At 37.4% G+C, this 27,722-nt stretch overlaps 1 protein-coding gene across 5 annotated transcripts; it reads right to left on the bottom strand.

Moving 5' to 3' along the window:
- Positions 1-4,692: 4,692 nt before the first annotated feature.
- Positions 4,693-21,449, bottom strand: LOC110700129. 5 transcript variants are annotated; one of them, XR_002507137.1, is made up of 13 exons: positions 21,249-21,449; positions 16,589-16,892; positions 14,140-14,358; positions 13,955-14,046; positions 13,698-13,835; positions 12,929-13,608; positions 12,141-12,794; positions 11,859-12,047; positions 11,645-11,755; positions 11,468-11,552; positions 5,204-5,335; positions 4,810-5,130; positions 4,693-4,733 (listed from the first exon to the last, which is right to left on the bottom strand). XR_002507137.1 is itself a non-coding variant. In XM_021877620.1 (12 exons), exons 7-12 carry the CDS (start codon positions 12,155-12,157, stop codon positions 5,071-5,073), a joined length of 594 nt encoding a protein of 197 aa, XP_021733312.1. In that variant the 5' UTR covers positions 12,158-12,794; positions 12,929-13,608; positions 13,698-13,835; positions 13,955-14,046; positions 14,140-14,358; positions 16,589-16,892; positions 21,249-21,449; the 3' UTR covers positions 4,695-5,070. The 5 variants fall into 5 exon arrangements, 1 of the variants encoding a protein (XP_021733312.1); XM_021877620.1 differs by having other exon boundaries at positions 4,695-5,130; XR_002507138.1 differs by having other exon boundaries at positions 4,696-5,130; positions 12,929-13,605.
- Positions 21,450-27,722: the final 6,273 nt, after the last annotated feature.

The raw sequence follows: 27,722 nt of genomic DNA, 5'->3' as shown, positions 1-27,722 counted from the left end.
GATATACTCAATTATGTCACCAAAGGAGAATACCCTCCCCATGCTGACAAAAGAGCAAAACGAGCATTAAGACTCTTGGCTTCCCAATACGTACTCATAGACAACGAGCTACATAAAAGGGTACCTAAGGGTCGAGCTCTCTTATGTGTAGGAAAAAAGGATGCCCAAAGAGCAATGAGGATAGTCCACGAAGGAATTTGTGGAACTCACGTAAATGGCAAAATGTTAGTCCTAAAGATAATGCGAGAAGGGTACTATTGGACCACAATGAATAGGGATTGTCATCAATACGTAAAAAGATGCCCTAAGTGCCAAATCTACGCTAATTTACAACATGTTCCTCCATCTTTGCTCTACACATATACGTCTCCATGGCCATTCTCTACATGGGGAATTGACATCATAGGCAAAATCACTCCCCCAAGAACAGGAGGTAACGAATATATCTTAATGGCAATTGATTACTTCACAAAGTGGGTCGAAGCACAATTGTACGCTAAACTCACTGCAAAACATGTAGCACTCTTTATCAAAAGAAATATTATTTGTCGATATGGAGTCCCACATGAAATGATAAGTTACAATGGAACTCACTTTCAAGCCGAATGTGAAGAATTGCTACAGAAATATGGTATTTAACATCATCATGCTTCTCCTTATAGACCTCAGGAAAATGGAGCAGTCGAAGCAGCTAATAAAAATCTAAAGACTATCATCGAGAAAATGACGGAAAATTACAAGGATTGGCCTGACAAACTTCACTTCGCATTGTGGGGTTATCGGACGTCAGTTCGCACATCAACAGGAAATAAGTCATTTTCCTTGGTTTATGGAATGGATGTCGTACAACCTATCGAGCTAGAGATTCCATCTCTACGCATCGCATTAGAGAGAAAACTCGATGAAGTTGAATGGACTAGGGCAAGATATGAGGAGCTAATTCTACTTGATAAAAAACGACTAGAAGCTCTACATCACACTCAATGTTACCAAACTCGTATGGCTAGGCATTTTAATAAGAAGGTCAAGACAAGAAGCATCAAAGTAGGAGTCTTGGTGTTAAAAGCATTAAGGAAAAATGTTTTAGATCCAAGAGGAAAATTCAGACCTAGTTGGTCTGGACCCTACATTGTCAAAACAATCTTGTCAGGAGGTGCAGCAAAATTAACTGACATGGATGGCAATGAATTCTCGAACATGAAAAATCTTGACCAACTTAAAAAATACTATCCATAATCACTTGAGTAGGACACTCAAGAGAGCTACGTTTGACTTGATTCCTTAAGAAATGATACGTAGGCAACCCTTTACGGGTGCGGCCACTTTATTTTTTTCAAACTCGCATCCCAGACTTAATAAACAATTCAACAGAAGATCAACAAAACATCGGCACCACAGAAAAAATTATGGCGCCAGCCGATGAACATTAGCGCCAGACGACAGCCTCCGTCACCTGACGCCATACTGCCGCAGCTGGCGCCAGTCACAGAATCGTGGCGCCAATTTACTGTAAAATATCTGGGAATATTTCAGCGTTTTTTGAAAAAATTTCAACTTCCGTACTCGAAAAAAAAAATTCTGGAAAGTTAATTTTTCGGTTTTTATTGCTTTAATAAATTGAATTTAAAGTAAATAATTTAATTAAAAAGCTGGAATTTCATTAATAAAATAAATTACATTATTGATGGAATTTAAATAAATCTTAAATAAAATAACTTTGAATTTAAAAACTAAGTCTAATAATTGAAAATTATGCAATGCTCTTAATCTTCTTTCTCTTTCTTAGCCCTCTTCCAATTCTTATCTACGTCTTCCTCATCTATAACCTTAGCCACTAGGCATCCTTTAGAGGACCTACATTCAATATTTGAGTAAATAGTTTCTCCCTTAGCTAGGACCCCATGCTTCTTTTCTACCCAAGCCTTCTTCTCTGTGGTGTCAGCTTTCCTTTTTCCTTTATCTTTCGCAGAACTTTTCTTCTTAGGCATTGTAGGTGTTTTGAACACAACTCTTTCACCCAAACGTTCCTTAACAGGAATCCCTTTGTCACCTAGGCGACTCTTCACATCAGTTTTACTCTGATTTTTCTTCAAGTCCTTTGAAGGTTTCTTCAGAAGCCACTTTTTCACATCATTGGGCAAAGAAGGAGGAACCTTTTGGGTAATCACCTCCCATAAAGGTCTAGCGCTCCAATAAGCATCAAATTTTTCTACTTCCTGAGAGACAGGGAACTCATAGGAACAACGAAGATCCCCGGAAGGAATTGTTTGAAGTAGGTCGTACTGTCTTTTTACCCTGCAGGGATAATAAAATGTCATTCGGGACAAGCTTGGAAGACGGCAGAAAGGCTGCTTGTTGACACCAACCATCTTTTCTATTTTCCACCAAGGGATGACCCACTTGATGGAAAAATTGTAAGACTCGAAGACCTTCTTCCATTCGTAGCGCTCCATCTTAGAGAAGCGTTTCTTCCTCCTCACAAAGCAATTTGGAGTATACTTCTCAATATTGTCTGGAGGGCTAATTAATTCCAGTCTTTCCATTAGCCACATTTGTAAAAAAAAAATTAAATTATTATTACTATACAAAAATATATTTTTGATTTCTGTAATTAAAAATATTATTTTTCTACCTGTAACAAAATTGGAGAGCCCCGGAAAGGTGCTTTTGGATTCTTCTTTAATTCATCAAGACTAAGCATAGTCTCTCCAACTATTAAGGGCATTCGATTTCTCCCATATTCAATCTGCTCTAAAACAGTGAATATAATTGCTTGACCCTCATTATTTTTACCAGTAGTGAAAAAATATTGATTAAGCATGCAAAAGAGAAAATCTCTTCTTCTATAAACATGAAAAGACTCAGAATAAGGTCTATGAAAATAATGGCGTGCAAATTCCTTCAAATTAACTATGCTACCATCTACTATTTTTGTTAGATCTTTTAAGTTGAAGAAGCGTTCAAAATCCTTATAATTATATTCGTTTATTCTAGGGATTACTACAAGATCTAATCTAAAGCAAAAAAATATCTTGCCCCTTCTTCCGACAAAGGGCTTATTTCATCATACCCTAATCTAAAGCAATGAGTATCTACATCCCAATATTCTAGAGCGGTATGAATAAAATCTAAATCAAGATCTACCCCTTTGACACCATAAATAACCCCCAGGTGAAACACATCTAACTCTTTTCTCTCCTTGGCATTAAGAGACCGACACCATTCATGAGTGAAGTTGGTAAAACTTTTAGAGACTAGAGACATGATATTTATTTTTCAAGAGCTAAGAAAGTATTTAATCTTCTGAAATTATGAAGAAAATCGGTTGGGCAGGGGGCTATTAATATACAAAATCAGCGCAGTTTTTATTCCAGAAAGGATTCAGAGTCAGCGCCAGACGCCAAACTTTGGCGCCTAACGCCAAGGCCTAGCGCTAAACGCTAAGTCTAGCACCTAGCGCTACACCAAAACGTGTGGCGCTAGGTGGCGCTAACATGTTTTAAAATACGAGCTTTCCAAAACCGCGTTTTTTGGCCTGATTCGAGTTTGACTAATGACTTTACGGTTTTTTTATTCTTCTTTTATATCTTTTTCGAAATTTCATTTAATTCTTCTTCTTAATTAATATAACTATTATATTACTTATATTATTTTTCGGATTTTATTTCCAAATATTTACAAATCCAATATTTTTTTTTTTTTTTTCATTTTTCTTTTTTGGGGGAGAAAGTCGGATACCCTCCATCAATAATTAAAAATGGCGGAATTTTTGCACAAAATTAATTGTCACAATTCTTTGCACACACAAAAATGCACATAAAAATAAAAAAAATGAATAAACTCATAAGTAATATGTATATACAAGCATGTCTAAATAATGAGTATAAATAAAGGCAAAGTTCTATACAAAGTCAAAATAAAATAATAAGCACAGGAACAAACTTCGGCGCCGGGGGACTTACACCCATCATCTCATAAAATTGCATCGTATGAGGAGTAACCTCCCCACCAGCTCCAGCTCCTGCTCCGGTCTGAGGTTGAGATGGAAAACTCAGCACAAGTTCCGTCCACCCAAGATCAACCTAAGGCTAAGGTTGCTGTGATGACGAGCCGACCTCGTACATCCCACCACCTCTAAGAGCCGAGGTAGCCTCTCCCTGGCCTACCGATGAAGCATGTGCACCCTCGGATGAAGAGCATGAGCCCCTCCATCAACCTGAAGAGGCAGCCTCGGAACTACCGCCCCGACCACCTGAACCAGTGCGACGACGTCTCGAGCTAGACCTCGTCGGTTCCCTCCGCACCTCAGGTCTCGTACGGGTACGAGAAGGAATGGGCTGACCCTGCAAAAGAAACCAAGATCAGAAATATGCAAAATAGAAGCGGTAATGCAAAAACATAAGAAAGGAAGCTACCTCCTGAACGGCGTCGTCTCGACGACATGTAGCGACATTTCTCATCCGGACGAGCTGGCTCCGAAAGGCATCTATGCATCGTGCCATCGCCGAGACCACCTCGCGTGAGAAATGTCAAAGAAGTAACTCAGTAAACATGCATAACATATATGGACAAAAGTTGCAAATAAATAAGCTTACCCGAGTCTGGTGACGAGGAATCGACTGCTCCACAAAGCGCTCGCCCTCAGGAGCAAGAGGAATCATCTCCTCAATCGGGCCATATGTCCCCTGGTAGTGGATGGACATATGAGGTGGCACGAACTCAGCAGGTCCACCCTGAAAAAACAAGTCAAAATCTGTAAAGCATTACTTGGGGGCTACTTAACGAAAAGTAAAAAACTAAAAATCATACCGCCACCTCCTAAGCCGGTACAAGGACTGAAGCTAACAACGGCAGTAACTCCTCCTCATAGCACCGCTCAAGGATCGTGTAAGATCGCCAAGGGGTACCAGCTCCTTCTGACATGCTCACCAACCTTGCGGTATTAAACATGTGACGCGGTGGAGGAGCAGGAACAACATAAGTGTTCGAGGAATGTTGAATAGCCACTCTCTCTCCAAGATACGTGATCGCTCATTATGTCCCCAAGAAATAGCGACGCTCAGCAGAATACTAAGCGGCTAGCCCAGGGATAGCCAAGTCGATCCACGGTCGGTACAGCACGTCAAGCTCCTGCAAAGAACGTCTATCAGACAAGAATCTATCAAAGGTATCACAAAATCTTCAAATATATAAAGAACCATACCGAGATGATCCTATATCGGACATAAGCAGTGGACATCCCCACACAGAGGCTTCCCCAGGAACCACTCACTAGAAACCTGCGCGGCGACGGTCTCGCCGGCGCAGTTGAGGGAAAGTACTCGTAGAACCAGATCTACAAAACGCAAAAATTATTAGCGAGTGCAAACTAAAGCTTAGAGCTAAACTTTACAGGAGATAAAGTATATCTCTACAACCCTCCAAAAGGTAGATAGAGAAACGTTCCCCGTGAAGGACCGATGTCGACATGAGTCCCGCAACGCTCGGATGAAGTGAGCATAAGCCAAGCTGGCCCAGGCGTAAGTCCCGATCTGGTGTAGATCACGGACAGTAGGAAGGTAGTAAAGCAGCGCTCTACTACCCTTGTCAGGGGAGAACGACCCTAACAGCAAGATGAGTACAAAGATGCGCAATCTGCTGCTCTCGGGTAGTCGCATCGTCATCAAAAGTCGGTGCTAGAGTCGACCGGCAAATCCATCTCGCGCTAAACTGAGTCGACTCCACCTCAGCTCGAGCCCGAACAATAATCGAACCCAACAGCTCCTCGTCCTCGAGAGAAAAGACGTTGATCTTTTCGTCGAGCGGCAGTGCCACAAAGCTAAACTCGAGTCCTGTAATGAGACTGAAGTCGGTCGGGGTGACCATCATCTCACCCCAAGGGAAGTGGAAACTGTTGGTAGTGTCCCAAAAGAACTCCACCAGAGCACGAACCACATGGTGACCCCCGCTAGAGGCAATCATGGCCTCAGAGGTCTCGAAGAGTGCAGTCAGTCCGCAAGACTCGCATAGAAGTCTCGCCTCGACGTCATTGGCGATGTACATCTTGTACAGGTCGCCCAAGGTGTCGCAACTGGAACCATGGCAGCACGTCCTCCCAACTGTGATGCCCCGTCTCACCCTCTCAGAAATGTGGTGGACGGGATAGAAGTACAAGGTCCGCTCATCCCACTCAAGGAGTCGGCCGAGTGAAGTGGACGGATCAGCGTCGTCCTCTACGGGCTCATACTCCCGTCGAACGTCTCGGGACCGCGAACCCGAACCTTTCTATCTAGCTATGCTACATTGCGCAAAATCATCATAAATTAAAGTTCTATAGTATCTAAGGTTCGCCTAGCCGCATGATACTATGTTCGCAAAAAACAGAGTACGTAGTACTAAAACAGAGCACAAATTCAAATTGAGCATACACGGCATTTTTCAAAGCATTAAAATAATTTCTTGCAATACTATAGTAATTATTGTGACAAATTGGACAAGAATTGCTAGCAAAAACGTCAAGAACAAGCCACATTGTCTACCCGACCTTAAGTGGTCCAACAATGGTGATTTGTTCGTTTCTTCACCAAATTGAGTCAAACAAGTCTCAAATTACTCCCAAAGAAATATATAAACATAATCAAGCAATTTCATGGCATAAAATTTGATAAACAAAGAGAATTTAGCAATTTAAATTTCGAATTTTCAAGAAATTTGTAAACAAATACATGCGAAATTCATTAAAACCGGCGTGAGTTTGGAGGAAACTTACATAGATCAGGAAAATGGATGGAATAAGCTTTGATTTGCAACAAATTTGAGCGAATTCGGTTGAGAAACGAGCAAGAACGAGTCAAATGAAGTTCTGAGCAATTCACCGAGCAAAAACGCAAGCAGCAGCAGCGGAAATGAAGAAGAGAAGGATATTTATGGAAAACCCGACTCTAGCGCCAAGCGACAGACCTTGGCGTCAGTTGATATGGCTTATCGTCTGGCGCTAGTACCAGTGTCTGGCGCTACAGCCAAATATGCGACGCTAGCAATATTTCAGCGGCGCCAGACTGTTCAGCCACTTAGTACGGTTATTTCAACCTCTTGCAATATATTTTAGGCTCTTTGGTACGCCAGTTAGCCCCTCTAAGAAATTGGTATGATTTTTAGTAATCGGCTTGATTACAATTACATAAAGTGATCGACCTGATGAGTGATCGTCTCACTTAGCTTAAAACGCCTAAGCATTGGCTCATTACAAAGCACCGACATACTGGTTCATTCAGCAAGGCACCGACATACTGGTTCAAAATTCAGCAAACGGCACTGACATACAGGCTTAAAAGCAGTAAAAACACCGACGTACTGGCATAACGGAAGCAAAGTTCAAGCGAGCTTTTAAAGATCGATAAGCGTAGGTCTTCAGTAATTTTCTTCGGAATGTTATCGCAACAAATGAGGATAGCTTCAAGCAAGGATATCTTCGGCAGCGTTCCCTAGCTTACGGAGAGTTGTCACAAACAACTGGAGGTGATTTTAAGCGAAGTTGTCTTCGATCGTGTTCCCTGGCTTGCGGAAGATGGTCACAAAGTGCTAGAAGGTCGTTTCAAGCAAAGAAATCTTTGATGGGGCTCACTAGCTTGCAGAAGTCTATAATGGCGGAATTGGAGACAGTTACAAGCGTGGCAGTCTTCAGGCAGCATTCTCTAGCTTGCAGGAGGTCGTCAAAAATACAGAAATACAGCAACAAATCGATTACTTTCAGAGACGCGTGCTCGACGGTGCAAGATACGCGTTTCTTAACTCTTTTATCTGTTTAACTAACGCTAGTTTTGCAGGTATTGGCGTTACAAGAATGGTTTAGGATAGCATAACGTTCTGAATCATTCTCCGTCCCTATCGATACTTTGACTTTTGTTTTCAAAACAGGCATTTCTCCAAACTCAGTCAAAGTGGGGGCTTCTGTAGACACCCATTTGTGTCTCCCCAAAACCAAAACCGGTGATGAGTACCTTTCACGTTGAATCATAATCGAATGAAGTGAAAGTGTGGAAGGTGTAGTGTTGCGGATAGTTTTAATTTCTTTTCTTTTCTCTCTGTTTTTTAAAACCTATTTTAAGAAAACAGCCAATCCAGTTTGGTTGGTCCATGATATGGGTCCAATAGTAGTGTAGTTGGATTGGGCTTGAAAAGAGCTTTCCAACGATATATTATAAGCCCAATTCCGATGAATATTGAGGAAGTTATGGTCAAATTACTAAACTGGGCCCGGTTTGAACCTTATATGCGGCCCAATGATCTAGGGGGAGGGCCTAATATGGATTTATCATTCCTAATGCAATTAGGAATGGTTCTAGTCTTCTAGATTCTTCTAGAAGGTTCTTTTCATTCCTAATTCAATTAGCATTGATAAATTGACTTTTGTTGACTTTTTAGAGTTTTAATCAGAATAAAAGACTGTTTTTAGGAAAATACGATTTTATCCTCCTGTACGGTTAAATTCTATCAGGTTTTAGAAAACGCATCAAAAACCTGATTAGCGCCTAACGCCAGCATAAGCGCCTGGCGCTAAGCTTGGCGCCTGGCGCTAGCATTAGCGTCTGGCGCTAATGTCAGCGTTTGGCGCTAACTCCGTTTTTTCACGTCATAACTATGGTTCGATTTTTTATCTTTTTGGCTAATTTTCTCTATAAATAGCTTCCTTAAAACTCCGTCAACAATCATCTACAATCATCAATTCTTATTCTTTCTAATTCTCTTCTCTCTCAAAGCTAAAGCTTTCTTTCTCTCTTTTCTAAACCAACCCCTTTTTACAAAATTCCGCACTTACAAGACCTAGATACACCTAGCATTATTCGAAGTTGTCTTCGCCCTAGAAGTGAAAGGTTTTAATTTATGAGGGTTTGGTCCCAAATCTCTATTTCAATTATTTAATTTAATTGTTTTGTTTATTATTTTCCTTGAAGTTACTAACGTGTGTATTTTGTTATTAGAAAGAGATAAGAGGCATCCAAGTAAGTGCTTTAATTGATTTATTGGTATTATGATCATGCTTAGATTGTTATTATGATTCCTAGTGTTATGTTAGGGCGTTTTGATCTTCTTAATATCTTGTCTAGGGTAACTTTAATATTAAGTATGATTAAAAGTATGATGCCTTTTATATTCTTCCTAATATTTATGATCGTTAGTATCATATTAGCGTTAAAGCTTTGATCTTTATTACTTAGTGACATGCTATGGTTTGTTATTAATCTTGTTAGTATCATGCCTAGGATCTTGCTATTATTATGCTTTAACATGATTATTTTAATTATTATGATTATTATTATTATCATTATGATTACAATCATTATTATGATTATAATTTTATGATGATTTTTATTATTATTTTTATTATTATGTTGCTTGATTTATTGTTATTGCTTGATCACACCTTTTATACTTGTTAAAGGAAATTGGTACTTGTAATCACGCTTAATAAGATAATTAATAATCTTGTTTAAGGTTAATTTGATTATAATTCAAGTAATCGCCAATAATAGGTTTATTTCTGCATTAATATTCAACCAACATAGATTAAACAGGTTTAGGGTTAATCCTATTGATTGCATGTTAGTCAGAAAGTGCACATGAATACGAGAAGAACAAAGTAGAGGCCTATTATTAGGGCAGCTTCAATCTCTTTTAGGCTGGATTTGTACCTTCATCCCCGAACTACCAGTCATGGTTCCAGACCTATTGTAGGTGACGATCTCTTGGATCGTTAAGGGGTGTAACTTTCACCTTGTGAACGGTTTACAAGTTCCTATAACTTGTTGGCGATTCTTTTGCTCTATCTTCTTTCCCTTTGGACGCCACCGTACTTTAGTGTATGATCACAGCGGGGTTCAATATAGAGATAACGCTTGAAATATTCTCTACAATAGGTATACATCCGAAGTTGCCAACAAGGCACAACCAAACAAGCAAGAGTAACAGATCTTGCAAGCATTTACACAATATCTCATGAAGTCATGATAACAACAGAAAAGATTCGGAATACAAAGAAGTAACAAATTTCAAATAATAATAATAATTTTATCACTTTATGTGCCATCAATATCATTACAGTTATAATTGAATTCCCTTAGCACTACTATTCATGTTAACTAGCTTAGCATTCAGACACAAGTTCGATTTAATATAACCAAACTCTTCTAGTTAAAAAAATAAGCAATTAGCTAAATATACCTACTGCCACTAATACAATCAATAACTTTATTGATTTAAAATGCACATCTACTGCCACTGATACATTAAAGCTACGAAAATGAAGCCAAAAAATGGGTGTCCCACTCCCACTTATGAGAAAATCCCTTTGAAAAAACAAAAAAAAAAAAACAGAGGATGAGAATCCTCTATCTCACCTCATCATATACTGCCACTGATACATTAAAGTTGCAACTATCAAATGCACACCTTACCTCGTATAGGCCTAAAGTGTACTGGAAAGACGACGGTTTTGAAGAGGTTTTGTACACACTTCCACAGTCCAAAGGCGGTATTGGATTAGTGCTTAATGATGTAACACAACCAGTTGCTGCTGCTGCTAAGAAACCATACCCTTATAGAAAGTCTGAACCTACTACTACTACTAAAGGGTCAGTACTTGCAGGAGCTGAGGGGTCTGTAAAATCCCAATTCGGCACAGTGGAATTCCGCCCCTCGGCTTTCACACTAACCTCCCGCTCCTCGGCATTGGAATTTTCACCCTTCCCTCTCGCTACAGTTAACCTCCTTTTACTTCCAACCCTCCCTTTCACCAATACACGCAATGGAAAAACCCGAACTCCTCTCATCTCCCCCAAGATCAAAAACCCAAACGAAAGGCAAATCGACGAAATTTGGAACCTACAATCAATCACAGCACACTTCACTAACATCAAACTCCTCCCATCCCCAATCAATTTCACCCTAAAAACCCATACTTTCCCCCCTGAAGCTGAGTACAAAGCCAAATAATTAATCGACCCAGAAATCATAATTTTCATCCCATGACTTACATCCACAATCACACCCAATTTCCTATCAAAGCTAACCCCATTTTGACTACAAAAAACCTGAGGTACATTCACAAATTTCCCATCAAAACCCAACAAATAAAATCTCAAAACAACCCTAGACCCACCATTGTAGGGCCCAACAGTAATTTTAGAGAGCATAATTGTGCAAAAACTACAAATTTTAGAGAGTATAGTCAGATGTGTGCATCAGCTACTCAAAATACATTAAAACTAAATGTCGTATCTTGTCGGGGATGATCATTTGCCTAGTTTCAATTGTCTCAATCATGTAGCGACAAACGTAATATCCACTATCACTAAAGGCAGTAGCTTGACGAGGACACTAATCCAAACCAAAAAAAGGGGGAGGGTTAAATCAAACTCCTAGTTATATATAATGTATTAACATATATTATGTAATAAGCATTGCAAAATTAAATTAAAGATACAAATACCTCTATGCTTAACCATTTAATGTAAGGTTTCTTCTTTATTTTTGTGATATCCTTTCGATGTTCGGTGCTAAAATTGATCATTGCCCTACGTAATTATCAAAATATTAGAGTAATAGTATTGAAATACTTTCATAAAAAGAAGTTAATATGTAACAAAATAAGTAATCTAGCACATACTTGTTGATTATTGTTTGAGCAAATTTGGGAGGTTCATCTTTTACTCGCGCGGGATCTAGCAAATGCACCAAACCAACCCATGGACAAATAACAGCCAACATCCAATGTCCACTATATTGATTAAAACAATATAATTCAAGTGCAATAATGAATGTTTAAAAGGAATTAGAAATAAAACTGATAAAAAATATGTGATAGACTCATATGCACTTACTCCTCATAATACGGGGCAAAGAAGAGCTGATTTTTGTTTTTGCCATCATTACATGAAAATAGCCTAGCTAGATAGTCACATCGGTCATTGTCTTTTTCCACAGTTGGAGCATACGGGGATAGATAGTTGCAATCACAAAATCCATACAACCCTGAGATTCCTTCTGTATGAACAATCTCACTCATATACCTTTCATATCAAATATTTTTTCAAATTTATTAGCTCATTAATCAAAAAGCGTTATAAATTTAACCTAGAAATGGCAAAGGATACAACACTTACATCATTAAAATTGACATGTGTGACGATTATATCTCTCTTTGGAAGCACCAGTTAAGCATGTCTTCATAATCAAGGGTAACACATTGCTCATTTTGAAACACTCTAGCCAAAACTGTACAAGATTTGGTTTTACCGCTCGTTTTAATTGCAATAGCCACATCCTTAAATACTCGAACCAAATTAGAAGTCAACTTCAACTTATCAGCATGAGTTATTGTGTACTTTCGAGTGCATGATGATTGTGATGATGGCGAGTGTGGAGATGGTGCAGCGATTTCTTTAGGGACTTGCTTATCAGCCTTGTCATATAATCACAAGAAAAAAAAAAAAAAAAGATGATCGTATTATATAATGTGACAGATGATTATAATTTAAAACTGAATTTTACCTTCTTTATAGAAAAACCAAGTGAGAAGGCTATATTAAATAATAATTTAAAGTTTGACAAATGAATCTTATCTCCCCTTAAAGACATGGCAGAAGTGCATTTGGGTTGATTTCTTCTTTAACACAAACTCGACAATGACCACTTGGGACGGGCTTGAAATGATGCTTGACAACTTCTCCTTCTATCCCAATATACACTTCTCCAATATCAACTATATCGACCCCTTTGTCACTCTTAATTGCCAAGGAACAAAGACTATCAACTCCCTAAATATGGATTATGGTATAAATAAACCTTTTGTGGATTGACAAGATGTAGTAGTCTATAATGTAACACCATTAGAAGAATATAGGATATATGTACTTACATCAAACACATAAGTATTAGGAAATAATGTTACCTATGGAAATGGTTGGCCAGTAATGTCTTGTTCATTATTGAGTACATTCTGGCACATATCCCTCCTTAGGCCACGCAACATGGTATGGCTCGGGTTGAACCTCAAATGCTTCAACATTCTTCTCTTGGAAGTTGAAACCTCGAACCCCTTGGTCACCTTCAGAGCCAAAGACATCTAAATGATCATCTAACTGTTCACCACCAAAACCACCCTTTTGGAAACTTGCTAACTGATGGGTAACTTTGTTTTGTTCTGAGGCAAGTTGGAAGCAAAGACCTTGAAGCCAACTGTCACGACCCAAACCAAGGCCATCTAAACCTTGGCCACTAGATCCACCAGCTTGAATACCTGCTAACTGGTGGCCAACTTGGTTAGCATTTGAATCACCAAGTTCTTTTAATTGCTCCGCGTTAACCAGACCACTTGACATTAAGTAAGACAACAAGAAATTTTGTGTGTTAACCACATTTTCTAATTTTGATTTGAGACACTTAAGATATGATTGCAATTGACTTTGTGGTGTTGGTTTGTTGTAACCAAAGTACAACTTATCTGTAACACCCGACCCAACGCCCCTAACACAACCACCATGTTCAGGATTCTGTAATGCTCTCGCTGGGATATCATTCCGGCCAGTGGCCTCAATTTCTCCTTGGATTTTTTTGAGCCTCCAATGCCTTCTGACATCAATAATAAGCAACCTAATTAAGGCAGTGTAATCTATTATAGCCAAATAATTTATTTGATTAAAAAGTAGAAACAAACTCACAATTGTTTGAGCTATTTCAAAATCAGCAGGATTGTCAAAGGTCATTGCACCATCTTTTTGTCTAGAATGAGCTCTTATCCAAACCAAATGTCGAGGCACGTCTCTAACTTTCACTCCTTGTTTATGAAGTTCAGCAGCCTGACAATACAGATAACACAATGCCATTTAACAACTAAAAGTCATCCCTTAATTGATTATTTAATGTTATTCCTTAAAAAAATCAACAAAAAATAGAAAATAATCATTTCTAAACTTACAATCTCTTGTTCATAATACAAGTACCCTTTTGACCTCCTCGATAGCTTGAAGTATTCATTTTCGCCCTCTCTCAATTCTTGTCACTTAGTTCCTTTCAATATAATAATGTACAAACAATTAATTCCCAGTTCTCAAAGGTTTTTTCACAACTATGATTAGCTATAGGCTGTAATTCAAAGATTACCTTAAACGCATCATCAGTATATGTTTCAATGAATTTGGTCTAATCAGCTTGTGTTATAAATGGATATATCAAAGGTGGCTTCTTTATAATCACATTTGGATTTACTCCCTTAGTGTCGTACATCCAATCCTTTCTTAATCTGGCCTTGAAAGCTCTCTAGCGGATTGAAGCTCTCCCTAATACATAATTTCTACGTTCTTCCAGCACTATAAATCCTCTCTACACAATTCAAATAAAAGATATCAGATATAACAATACTGAAATTCATATATCAAAACATTACCTAAGTTCGAATAAACAAGCTTTTGTGAGGCTTGATCATTCTCTGGAAGCCACACTGCAATCTTGCTTTTTTTTAATTTAGGAACCCCATCAAGGCAGAAATTATATAGATAAATCAGAAATAGCTACATCAATAATATCATCAATGATGAAATGGAAAGAACTAGAATTTCATCAATGATTATTTTCATCAGCCCAGCCTCTCTAGCAAGATGTAAACCCCACCAGATAGCTTTGCTTTAGCTTCAGCAGCCTTTAGTTCCCACCTATCACAACACTGGACAACAGAGAAAACTGCAGCCTGCTGCTTGTTCCCAACATGCGTATGCACAATATCCTCCTATACTTCTTTACATATAAGCATACAAGTGGGATGAACACAAACAAGCACAGTAATACTTCACTCTGTGAGTTAGAACATCATATAAGCATACAAGTGGGATGAACACAAACAAACACAAACAGATGCTCTAAAATTGCTTGCCATGCATAAAAGGCATGTTCCTCGTGTTGCTGCTACAATTGGAGCATGGATGAATATATTTCAGGCAAGCTTTCGAATTGTCAATCTTTTTTGTGCTTACTGCAATTATGCATCCCCTTTAACATGTTTTTTGGTATTAAGTACTCATATTAAAGACAACAACTTTCTAGATTAGAGGAGCTAGTGAAGCTGAAGTTGGTGAAAAGAAGGATAGAGTTACAGATGCTCTAATTTCCTATTCATAAGGGACATCCACAACTTGCAGCCAAAAGTTAAGTGTCGTAATTATTCCAAAGTCTGTCGTATTTTGACTCTAGTCTCTATGTATTAGCCTCACCCATGAAATTCAATATTTTGAGAAGAATAAACTTGCACCGTTAATCAATCCTCAATTTATATATATTCATAAAATCACATTTACTGCAGTAAAGCAGCATAAAAGTTGGAGTAATAAAATCCGTAACTTCATATGCTAAAGCAAGAAACAAAACCAACATTTTCTTTCAATTGAAACGGCTAAAATCCTAACACTTAAACATCACTAATTTACTAAGATTATGTAATAATCACTTTAGGGTTGCATCTGAAAGCTGCAAGCCTGAAACCACAAAAGATATGTCTTTCTATCCAAAAGTTGGTCTAGCTTATGGGGTCTACAGCCACTTTAACATACAATTTTGAATCAAAGAAGTCAAGAAGAAGCTTTAATTTAGTTAGTCTAAAACGGTTGCCTCTTTAGTAAAAAAATGTCAGTTTGCCCAATCAATTTTTTTCCTCATTACCATCAAAACATTGTTCCATAGCCTAATTGGTTAAATCTCCAATATTAATTAATGACAATTTGCATTCATAAAAAGCAAAAACCAGACAATTATGGGGGACAGAGTGATTAATGAAGGATACAATACAGGACAGTCAAAACAAAGTTGGGCTAACATTTAAACTCTCAGACATTCAGCACCTGCTAAAGACTATTTGATTTGCATAAACCTCATCACATATAATCTATTTCAAAATCCCTAGCATAAATTAAGTACTTATATTTTATTAACAGCTGAAAATCATAAATTTGACAGCAAAGTTGTCAGGATGAATGCATTGTGATAATGATAACTGATTTATTTTTTTTATTGGACTAAATGCAAATAAGTTGAGGAATGAAACGGATAGAACTTTATTTTATTAACTCAATCTGTCACATAATTCTGCAACCAACTCATGATCATGGAACTAATCAAAAAGCCTTTACATATTGAAGAAAGTTCACCAAATATGACTTTTCAGGTAAATCAAGAACACAATGCTACTACTTGGTACCATTCATATTTGTTTTCTATTGACTTCACTGCAGCTTGATTATTACTTAAGGAAACTGTTAAAACATATGCATATGAGTTAAACATAAAACAGTACAAAAAAACTGAAAATTATGCCTTTTTCCTATGGTAATTATTCATGTTTCATTTGGGATAAAATAGATGCCACTGCCAAATCTGCCACGACTCGTGAGTATCAACGTTTTATTTTCATGTATGTATGTATAGGCATGCTCTGAAGCATATGCAACAAGGGTCCAGCATCATTAACACAACATCAGTTCTTGCATATAAAGGGAGTCCAACAATGCTGGACTACACCTCTAACTCATGATCATGGAACTAATAAAAAAGCCTTTAATCTTACCGTAATGAATTTAAAGAGGTCATCAATAACTTCTTTCGGAACTTCCTCCCAGTCTCGATAATTGATATTCACTCTTTCACGAACAACTACACCAATGTATGATGAAAAGATATATCTATTTTCCCCAATTGGCACTTTATTGTGATTCCATTCCAAGGGGATTTTGACGCCACTCAGAATTGCTTTTCGAACTACTACAACTACTATACGACCCCTTCAATTCTCACACTCAACGGATTCTTCAGCCTCGCCAGTTTTAGAGGCCTCATTAGCACTTGCTTGCTTTCTCTTTTTCGACATCAACCTGCAAACATACAAATATATTAGAAATCATCTCTAAGAAGTGTCATTAAAATCAAATAAAATAAAGCATTTGTCTATTATTAATATCAAGAACAAATTATAAATTTCAATACAAGAACCACAAGAATCAGAATTTTTAGTAGCATAATAACCTGTACGACGCCGCTTTTTAGGTCGATTATTAGCATTACTATTTTCATTGTCATGCCAAATCCCTTCTTCATGATCACTACGTATATATGTTGTTGTATCATCAAGACTATCATCCATATTTTGTACCTCACTTGGGGTAGACCTCTCCTCATAAGAAATATTGTCATCATTGTCATCAATGACATATCGAGATTTTGATGTGACAACAACTGATTTTCTTTTATCACACGGGTCAGTAACATAAAACACTTGTTTAGCTTGACTAGCCAAAATGTATGGGTCTTTTGTATGACCTATCATGTTGAGATTCATAATAGTATGCCCTAAACCATTGCATACAACATTGTTATTATTGTCAGCCCATTTGCAACCAAAAATAGGTATCGAAAAACCCATATAATGCAACTCACATATCTCTTCAATTACCCCATAGTATTGCATTTTGCTATAAACAAGTCGATTATCTTTAACACTAGACAAATGCATCGCTTCCGCTTCAACACATACCCCGCTGTTTTGCATAGTGCTTTTATCATCTTGGTCCCTAGTATAAAAAGTGTAGCCATTAATGGCATAACCAGAGAAAAATGAGGCAGAGAAATCAGGACCATTAGCTAAACTCCTAAGTCGGTCAGAAATAGTTTGTGGGGAATTTTTGATCTCTTTCATTACTTGATCCTTGAGCCAAAGATGAAATGTTTTACTTTGTTCAGTAGCCAAAGCTTTGGAGGTAGCCTTTCGATTATGCATCTTCAAAAAAGTCATATGTCTATTAATATACGGTGCAATTTCATCTTCATTGGAAATAATATATGTGTGGGCCATGTGCCACTTTTCAGGAGACAAGTAAAATTATCTACGACCTATGGTTCCCTTACCCTCAAGTGTGTCACTGTGTCGAGAAGTAGAAATCCATATTGTCCTCATATCTCCTAAACTTTCAAGGCAGTATTCCATAGCTAACTCATAAAGCATTCTATCAGCGATACAAGCCTCTGGTCTATACGCATTCTTAACATAACCCTTATAAGATTTCATTTGTCTTTCAATGGCCCATTGAGCTCTATTGTGCACGGGACCACAAAATCTAATCTCCCTTACCAAATGAACGGGCTCATTACATCAAAAAAAGCCAGGGGAAAGTACATCTCGAATTGACACAAAATTACAGCAATTTCAGTTTATAAGGAATCCAAATCTTTTGGATTGATGACTTTACTGTAGATTACCTTAAAGAAAAGACATAACCTGATAATGGCATATCGTACATTTTTTGGCAAAATTGAACGAATAGCAATAGGTAAGAGATCTTGCATAAGAACATGGCAGTCATGAGACTTCAAACCCACGAGTTTCAAATTCTCCATTGAAACAAGAGAGGAAATGCTTGAAGAATAACCCTCAGGCACTTTAACTCCGGCTAAGGATGCACAAAGCTCAACTTTCTCCTTCTGAGACAGTGTATAAGCAGCAGGTGGAAAATAGTCCCGTTTTCCAGTCTCAACGGCATGGAGCTCATTTCTCATATTCATTTCCTTCAAGTCAAGTCGAGCATTGACACCGTCTTTTGTCTTCCCAGAGATATTCAATAGTGTGCCAATCAAACTATCAAATACATTCTTGTACCCTTTCTTAGGAATGGAATCTTTATTTATTTTTTTTTTTTAACATGCCAAAAGTAAGTTGAATGTCTTTCACCTTTTCAAATACTTCTTGGCTAGTAAAGACTTTTGGGCGAATTTCAAAATTTTGTTCCCCATTAAAAGCTTTCTTCATTCGACGATACTTATGATCCAAAGGAAGAAATGGACGATGATCATAGTAGACAGTCTTTCTAGATGCCGATAACCATTTACCTTTCCAACCATCTTCACATATAGGACAACCACCTTCCCCTTTTAAAGAATAGCCAGAAAGATTACCATATGCTGGATAATCTTGTATGGTGCAAAATAACATTGCTCTTAAATTGAACATTTCATTCCGATTAGCATCAAACACTTCTACACCTTCTTCCCACAACAACTTTAAGTCGTCTATGAGAGTTGCCAAATACACATCGATGTCATTTCCTGGTTGAATAAGCTTTGAAAACATAATGTACTTTCTTTTCATGCATAATGAAGGAGGTAAGTTATAAGCCACTAGCATGACCGACCATGTACTATGGATGCTACTAAGGGAACTATATGGATTCATACCATCAGTAGACAACCCAAGGCGTAGGTTTTGTTCTTCACTACCAAATTCAGGGAATTGTCCATCAATAAATCTCCATTGCGGTGAGTCATCCGGGTGTCTAAGTAACCCATCCTTTTTCCGACCAAATTTATGCCATGTCAACTTCTCTGCATCTACTGGGTCTGAATACATCCGTTTAAACCTAGAAATAATTGGAAAATACCGCAAAACCTTAGCTGGCACTCCTTCCTTTTTCTTGTACCTTGAGAGATTACACTCTGGGCAAATCTTTGCTAATTCATTTTCATTTCGATAAAGTATGCAATCGTTAGGACACGCATGAATTTTTTCATAACGCAAACCCATTGTGCATAATGTTTTTTTTTCCCTGTATGTATTCTTTGGCAAAACATTATCAGATGGAAGGACATCTATCAAGAACTTAAGTAATGCTGTAAAACTCTTATCTGTCCAACTATGACCCACCTTCAAACTGTATATCTTAAGTGAAGCTGATAGCTTTGTGTACTTACACCCTTCATATAAAGGCTTCTCAGAATCACTCAACATTTCTTCCATCGCATTGAGATCATCATCTACTCTGTGTACGAATTGACTCGTCATGTCCTCTAATTTGTTACCCTCATCGGTATTATGGCCTTGAGCATCCTTGCTTGAAAATTCTTCCCTTTTCTCACCATGACGATGCCAGCAAAAATATGTTCTATCAAATTGCCTTTTACTCAAATGATTAAGTATCACATCAGCTTTGTGATACATAAGATTATGGCAGATGTAACAAGGACATGGCAATTTATCACGCCCTTCACTATTATTTTCCAAAGCGAATTTAATAAATTCCATAACTCCAACTTCATATTCTGGATCCCCTAATTTTTTTGTGGTTATCCAAGTTCGGTCCATTTCTACAAACTAGAAAGTTAAAAATAAAAATAAACTCACACAAGTCACAAAGATAACTGCTATAGAATTATGGATATAATTTTAACATACACTACAATAGTTAATGCCTACAACAATGTAAATAAAAACAACCTAATAAACTCACTTTTACATGTAAATAACAATTTATTTAAGCTCTATAATTACTAAAGTATAAGATGTTGGTTGATTTAATGATGAACATATGCTATTTTTCTTGTACATGATAACATAATCACTAGATTAATAGCTGTTATTCTGGACTTTTCATGCAATCTTGACACCTTGGTCTTTCATTAGATCTCTAATTTATTATTTGTCTTGTATGATGATGGAGCCTTTTCTTATTTGGGTCTAAATTGAATATGTTCAACTTACATTCTACTGACAGTACCTCTGTCCTGGACTGTATTCTGCAATGCATCCAGTAACACAACGAAGTAGGAATTGTGGAAATAAATGTAAAATTTGTCTACAACTGAATATTGAGTAATTGTATTGTCGTGTCTTGAGCTGAAAACTGTCATATTGAAGCTTTAGGCCCAAGAAAAGTAGATATTTACTGCATTTGCCGTTTATTTATAAACTCTACATAAAACAATCCTAGTAAATTAGATTATTAGTACAAGGGAAGATGAGTATGTAAATTTTCATAATTTTCAAGGAAGGTTGAGGGTATTTGAAATTAATAGAGCACAATTCAATAGTCCAGTGGTAATCAATTTCCCCTACCCCTTCTTTATCTGATTAGGGTTCTAAATTGAACTTAGGTAAGATTAATTTGGCTAAAATTATTTTTATTACTATTGAAATAAATGTAATTCGACAAAATTAAGGGTAATTTGATTGAACTTACCACAATTCAACTGAAATATTTGCATACAAACAATCGATTGAATTTAACCTTAAAACTAGAACTTTGAAGTTTTTTTTTTCAATCACCTAAAATTCAAATTGCAAATTAATTTAATAGATGAAAACTATTAATTTAATTATGTTTCCTTTATATTTCGAATGATGCATGCAGTTCAATTGACAAATAATCAAAATTCAATTACTCTATAACAAGATTCGAACCTACCTCAGAGGAGTGGTGCAATGCTTACAAGTTGTGCGGCGATCGGTGGTGCGGCAGTGGAGCGGTGCGGCGAACAGTCAGCGACAAAAGGATAGTGGTGGAGGTTTCACGAAAGCAATAAACAAGCAGTTCAAATTTTTTTTTTAAGGTATAGTTAGAGTTAGGGGTGTACACCGGTCCAAAACCGGACCGGACCTGGACCGGACCTGTTTGGAACGGGGACCTGAATTGGGTAATTATGAGGACCGGGGACCGGACCTGAATTAACAGGTCCGGTTTCGGGCCAGACCTGAAAAATCAGGTCCGGTCCGGGTTTGGACCTGAATGGACCTGTTTTGTGTCTTTTTCGTTTTTTTTTTTTAATACAAAACCTGTTGGACCTGCATATGGACCTATTTTGTGATTTTTAGACCTGTTGCATAATTTAATAATTACATACAAACCAAAATTATCAATTACAAAACTACATAAAGTCTATAAAGTCCCGATTCTCAAACACCAAAAATACAAATGAGTCCACCGAAAATACAAATAAGTCCACGAAAACTCAGTTTCAATTTTTCAGAGTTTGGTTTTCTTCTTTTTTTTTTTTTTAATTACGATTTTCCCGGGTTTCAAGTCCGGACCTGAAAACCCCGGGTTTGGACCGGGTCCGGACCGGGACCGGGAACCTGGATTTTTAAGAACCGGGACCGGACCTGAATCAACAGGTCCGGGTCAGGTCCGGTCTGGTTCAGGTCGGTTCAGGTCCGGTTTCAGGTCCGGGCCAATTTTTGTACACCCCTAGTTAGAGTGAAAGTGATAAAAGAATGTGAAAGTGAAAGTGATAAGAGGAGAGCGCGCTATTCAATTCATTTTAGCCGCCTTTAATTAATTTGGGCAAATTATTACTATGTATATTTTTTCCTCCTAATAATTAAAAAAACAATTAATTAATACAATACAAAACGGTTGTTAAGATGACCGTTCTATATCATCTATAATAATTAATTATTTTTTAAAGATATTTCAGAGTAAAAAAATAGAGAACGGTTAACTATGCTAACCGTTTCATATGTATTTACATACAGAATGCCTTTTATATAAATACGTTCTATATTCTTCTGGAGAACACCTATCTTTGGTAACCGTTCTATATTTTGCGATCTCTAATCTAGTTTTTGGTGTAGTGCAGTTGACACGTGGCAGCCTCAGATACATCAAAACAATTGCAGCCTTCAAGGCCCAATTCCCAAGAAAGCCGTAATTGCGGCGCAACCCACAAAACCTAGGTCAGAGTGACCTAGGGAGGGGCACTTTTCCAAAGTGACCCTATAAATAGGGAGATATTTCCCCATTTTAGGGACACATTCAATCATTTATTACACCCATTTTCTCTCTCATCAAAGAACACCTGATCTCGGAATCTGAGAAGATCTTATCTAAATTTCCGCACATTTTCCTCTTATTCAAGTTCTAACTTGATCTTTGGAGGCGGAGCTCCTACCACCAGGAGTCTCCGTTGTTTTTACAGGTACAACTCGAGTCGGACCAATCTTCGAGCCGTAACTCTCCCGAGGGACAAAAACACCCAAAACAACACCTTCCTTCCCCTACTGCCTTCTTTACCTTAACCCATCCAGAAGCTGCGCTAATAATGCCAAAGCCCTTCTGTCTCCCATACCTCACGAAATAGCTACCTACTTCTTCCCAGCTGCCAAATACCATACGCACAGTAGGGGGTGGTACTTCCTCTTCTTCACCAAAGACAATGTTCACCATACCCCTTGTCTTCATAGGGGTAATATAAGATGAACCCCCTTCCCCTGCATCATCTAGTGCAACCTCTCCATCCATCATCCTCTCCATTAGATTTTCACCCTCCTCTACTCCCTTATATTCTGATCCCTCATCTACTCCCTCATCTTTAGTTTCACCTTCCCCATAATTATCACCACTCTCCATCACCATCTACATCCCCACATATATTAAAATGCTCCTCTTCCCCATTTCCATCATCATATTCATCTCCAACACCCCCACTCTACACCAAAAATATTCACATAATTCATAAAAAACCCAAACACATAAACAATTATAAACCAAATTGCAGGGGAAAGAAATCAGCTTCCATAACAATGCCTAATATATTAGGAAGCATAACAAAGTACACCAAATTATGCAACAAATGAATTTAATCATAACCATAAAAAACCACACACTACCATCATAATTCTTATTATGCTTAATAAACGCAAACCCATATTCATCCTAAACCACAATTACCTAAACCCAGATTAATTTCATTTCTCATAATAACCATCATAATCTATCTATTAACTATTACTAAAACAGAAGTTGTTGACGTCATCATTGCACACGTGTCGCTCTCTTAATAAAAAATTTCCGGCCTAATGCAATGATGATATCATTTTTTTTTCTTTTTTTTTTTGCTATCATATTTTACATTTTTGACATTTAAATATTAAAAGCTTCTACTATACATTACAACTAAAACCTATCAATTTTTATCATTGAAAATTTAAACAATTTTGAATAGCACACTAATATATGACCTCCTACATTGAACTATGAATTAGACAATGTTGATCACTATATCATAATTTTGATGAAAATAAAAAAATTTAAAATTACAAAATGTACGTAATTCTTATTATATTTATGTACAATAGTGATTTATTTTTAAAATTTACAAATTAAAAATAGGTTATATGTAAACCATGCATCACATGGGTTTTAATCTAGTTCAAACTAAAACAACAATTATCCAAAGGCAAATTAATTTTTCATATTCAGATTGCACATTTAACACCAAACAAACGGCAAAAACGCAAACAACTCTACCATTCCCTTCTCCCCTAATATTATTAGACCATCATCACTCATGGTATAAAAATTTATACCACCCCTCTCTCTCTACCACTTTCTCACTCATCCACATCATCTATATCACAATACAATATACTTTCTCCAAAAATCACCCCACCCATGGTATAAAAAAAGTTTACCAACACACTTTCTCTCTCCTATATGTATGAATTATACACTTAATTAAATTATAATTATATTTTGTTTTATTTTGAAAATAACTAATCATATAACTAATATATAAAGCTAAACTTTTAGCCAGGTCACGAAATAGCGACACTTGGCATTCCAATTTTTCGCCAAGTGTCGCGCCACCTTGGATAGATTTAAATAGACTTCATATGATAAAAAAAAACCGTCAAGTGTCGCGCCACCTTGGATAGATTTCATAAGATAAATAAAATTAGGTAAGAATTCTATTTTCAATCAAATATGATAGAATTTTAGAATAAAATTATTAGTTTAGAGTTATTTCTTCGATAAAATACCAAATAATAAATTTATAATGGAAAATTGCTCCCATTAATCTGAACTTTGCCTCATCCGCCGAAATTAATCCCAACTTCCGTTTATTATCTATCACTCCCAACTTTAGGGGGTATTAATTTCTATTGCACCCAACAAGTCACCCAACCTGATGTAGTAGGTTACCTAGACACGTGTCAGCATATGATTCACTTAAAAAATAAAAATTAAAATTAAAATTAAAATAAATAAATAAAGTTAAAAAAAATAAATTAAATAAAAACAAACACCTTCTCTCTCCTCCCTTCTCCCCCTGCCCTCTCTGCTTCCTCCCCACATCCCTACCCTCACGGCCACCCGCAATCAGCCGGCGGCAGCACTACCTCCCTTCCCCCACCTCCGTATCGCCGCCTCCCAGCCCACCTCCCCGCTTCCCCTTCCCCTTGCGCACTTCACACACGTACTTCACCACCCTCCCTGCTTCCCTTTCCCTGCAACTCCACCAACTTCCCGTTGCAACCACGACCACCAGCAACAACCTTGCAAACCACCTCCCCTTTCCTCTTAGATCACCTTGCAAACCACTAAAAATCCCCCAAATCCTAACCCATAACCCTAACATTCGAAACACTACAAAAACGGCAACGAAATCAGCCACCAATGGCCGAAATCGGCCGATAAAGGGTTGAAATCAACCATTCAGGCCCATTATCGACTGATTTCGGCCATTTATGGCCAATTTTTGTGGTCGATTTTGGGGAAGGGGGTTGTTTTATGGTGGGGAAACAGTCGTGCGATGGTGCGGTGGTGGTTGGCCATTTTCGGCTATTGTGGTGGTCGATTTGATGAGGGGGTTGTGATGGGTTTTCGGTTGTGGTGGGTGAAGAGAGTGCGTGTGGTGGCTGGTGGTGAAGGGAGTGCGTGTGGTGGCTTGCTGCTGGGCTGCGTGAGGGGAGAGTGTGCGCTGGTGGTGGTGGTGCGGTGGTGGAGGTGGGGCAAGTGCTGGATTAGTTTTAGGAAATAATTTTTTTTTTTGTTTTCATTTTTTTTTATTTTCTTTTTTTTCCAACCAATTACATATTGACACGTGTGCAAAAAAATTTAATTAACAAATGTTAACCTGATTAACCGGTTTCAGGTAAATTGGGTGCAATAGAAATTAATACCCCCTAAAGTTGGGAGTGATAGATAATAATCCAAAGTTCGGATTAATTTCGGTGGACGAGGCAAAGTTCTGATTAATGGGAGCGATTTTTCCATTTATAATTAGGCCACAAGACAACATTATTTAGCGTTTTAATTTTTTTGCCAAGTATCGTACCACGTTGGATAAATATAGATTGACTTTCTAGCAAAAAAAAATTAATTTAGAATTCTATTTTCAATCAAATTGAATTATAATCGTATAATTTTATCTTAAAAGTCCAAAAACTACCTGGGCATCGCCGGGACACAAAACTAGTTACTATTTATAACGTTAATTAAATAAAAATAAGCAATTTAGGTATAAAAAAAAAGTGAATTTCAAAAATATATAAAACTATATCAATAAGGGTGTCTATGTGTATGTCTTGAAAAATTATGAACAATGGTAATTTTTTCATAATTTTTGACTTTATAACTTTTTCTTAAAATGCAATTGGAAAAAAATAAATAAAAGATGTATGACAACCAGGCCACATGGCGTGACCTGGTTGGTTCATGTTTCATGTGGAACGAAACAAAAGTTTACCATGTGATGATATATACCATTTGATGGTATAGTTTTATGCCACCAAGGTAGTAAAAATTTGCAACTTTTGAATTAATATTTATGAAAAAATTATACAAAGAGTGCTGATGCTCTTACCCATTATGAACAATTCACCGAAAACCTAACCAGTTTAATAATTACACAAATTGAGCTACAACAACATCAAATTAACATACAATTGTAACTTACATTGTCACTATTATCGAACCTCAGCTCCCTCGCACATACAAGTCCATCTTCCCGCAGTGCGTCTGCCAAATCCACCCCCAATATTTCTGTTAATCGATTTTTGCATTATAAATTATTGTTCCCAATTTCAATAAATTCACCTTAAACAATGCTATGCGTTTCACCTCCCTCCTCCTTAAACTCATCCATTCTTCAACTCCTCAGAAATATTTTTATTTTATTTTTTTTATTTTTTTGGGTTCAACAGGGAAAGTGGGTTTAATGAATATTCGTTTTCCCGTTACATTTTGCACTCCTCATTATACACTTAAGAGCCCGTTGTACCACCTGGACTCATTTGGCCCATGCACGGGTACGGCAGTCTTTGGCCGTTTCCCGTACCGGGGACGTATCGGGTACGGGTATGGCTCGGATACGTCCCCAAGGCGTCCCCTTAGTTTTGGGTACGGCGTGGCTTTTTGGATACGGCTGATGGTAGTTTTGGGGACGTTTCAGGGATGTTTGGTCAAGATTTTGACGTCCCCAAAGCAAATCAAGCCCATCCCATTAAAAAAAACCCTTTAAACTTACCTGATGAACGAATAAACTGAACCCCAATATTGAAGGAGAGTAGAAGGAAGCAGATCAGCCGACATCGGTGACCGGAGATCACCTGCGACCCACTCCGATATTGGAGACCGGTGAAGCTTCCCATTTAGCTGGAAGTTCTACCTTCTACTTGTACTTCTACTGTTCATGAGTTTTTTTTTTTACTTCTCAGTTCTCAACTTCTCACTTTCCCTATCTTCGATTCTTGAGCTGTAAAGTCCTTTTTTTTGTTTTTAGTTTAATTTTTTTCTTTTATTGGCTATGTGATTCATTTTGTTAATCAGTTTTTTTTCTTCCCTTTTTTAAGTTTTAAATTTGCCCCTGTAGCAGGCAGTAGGACTGTAGATTGTAGGTTCTAAGCTGGTGACTTCGTGTTTGGTTTTGTTTTACTTTTAATTTGTGTTGTATGGATTAATTATTTTTGTTTTTGAAATATTTTAAGGATTTATCTATATTTAGCTAAAAAAATTTTGTCGTATATATGCCGTACCCGTTTTTTGAAATTTTGATTTTGCCGTATCCTGTCCCCGTACCCGTACCCGTTCCCGTTTTTGTCTCTGTATCCGTTTCCGTGCAACATAATTGTCTCCGTTTCCAATTTCAACATATTAACA

This window comes from Chenopodium quinoa, unplaced genomic scaffold (genome assembly GCF_001683475.1).
Source record: "Chenopodium quinoa cultivar QQ74 unplaced genomic scaffold, ASM168347v1, whole genome shotgun sequence".
NCBI lineage: Eukaryota > Viridiplantae > Streptophyta > Magnoliopsida > Caryophyllales > Amaranthaceae > Chenopodium > Chenopodium quinoa.
The sequence above is the reverse complement of the archived record's forward strand: the minus strand, read 5'-3'. Positions and strand labels throughout refer to the sequence as shown.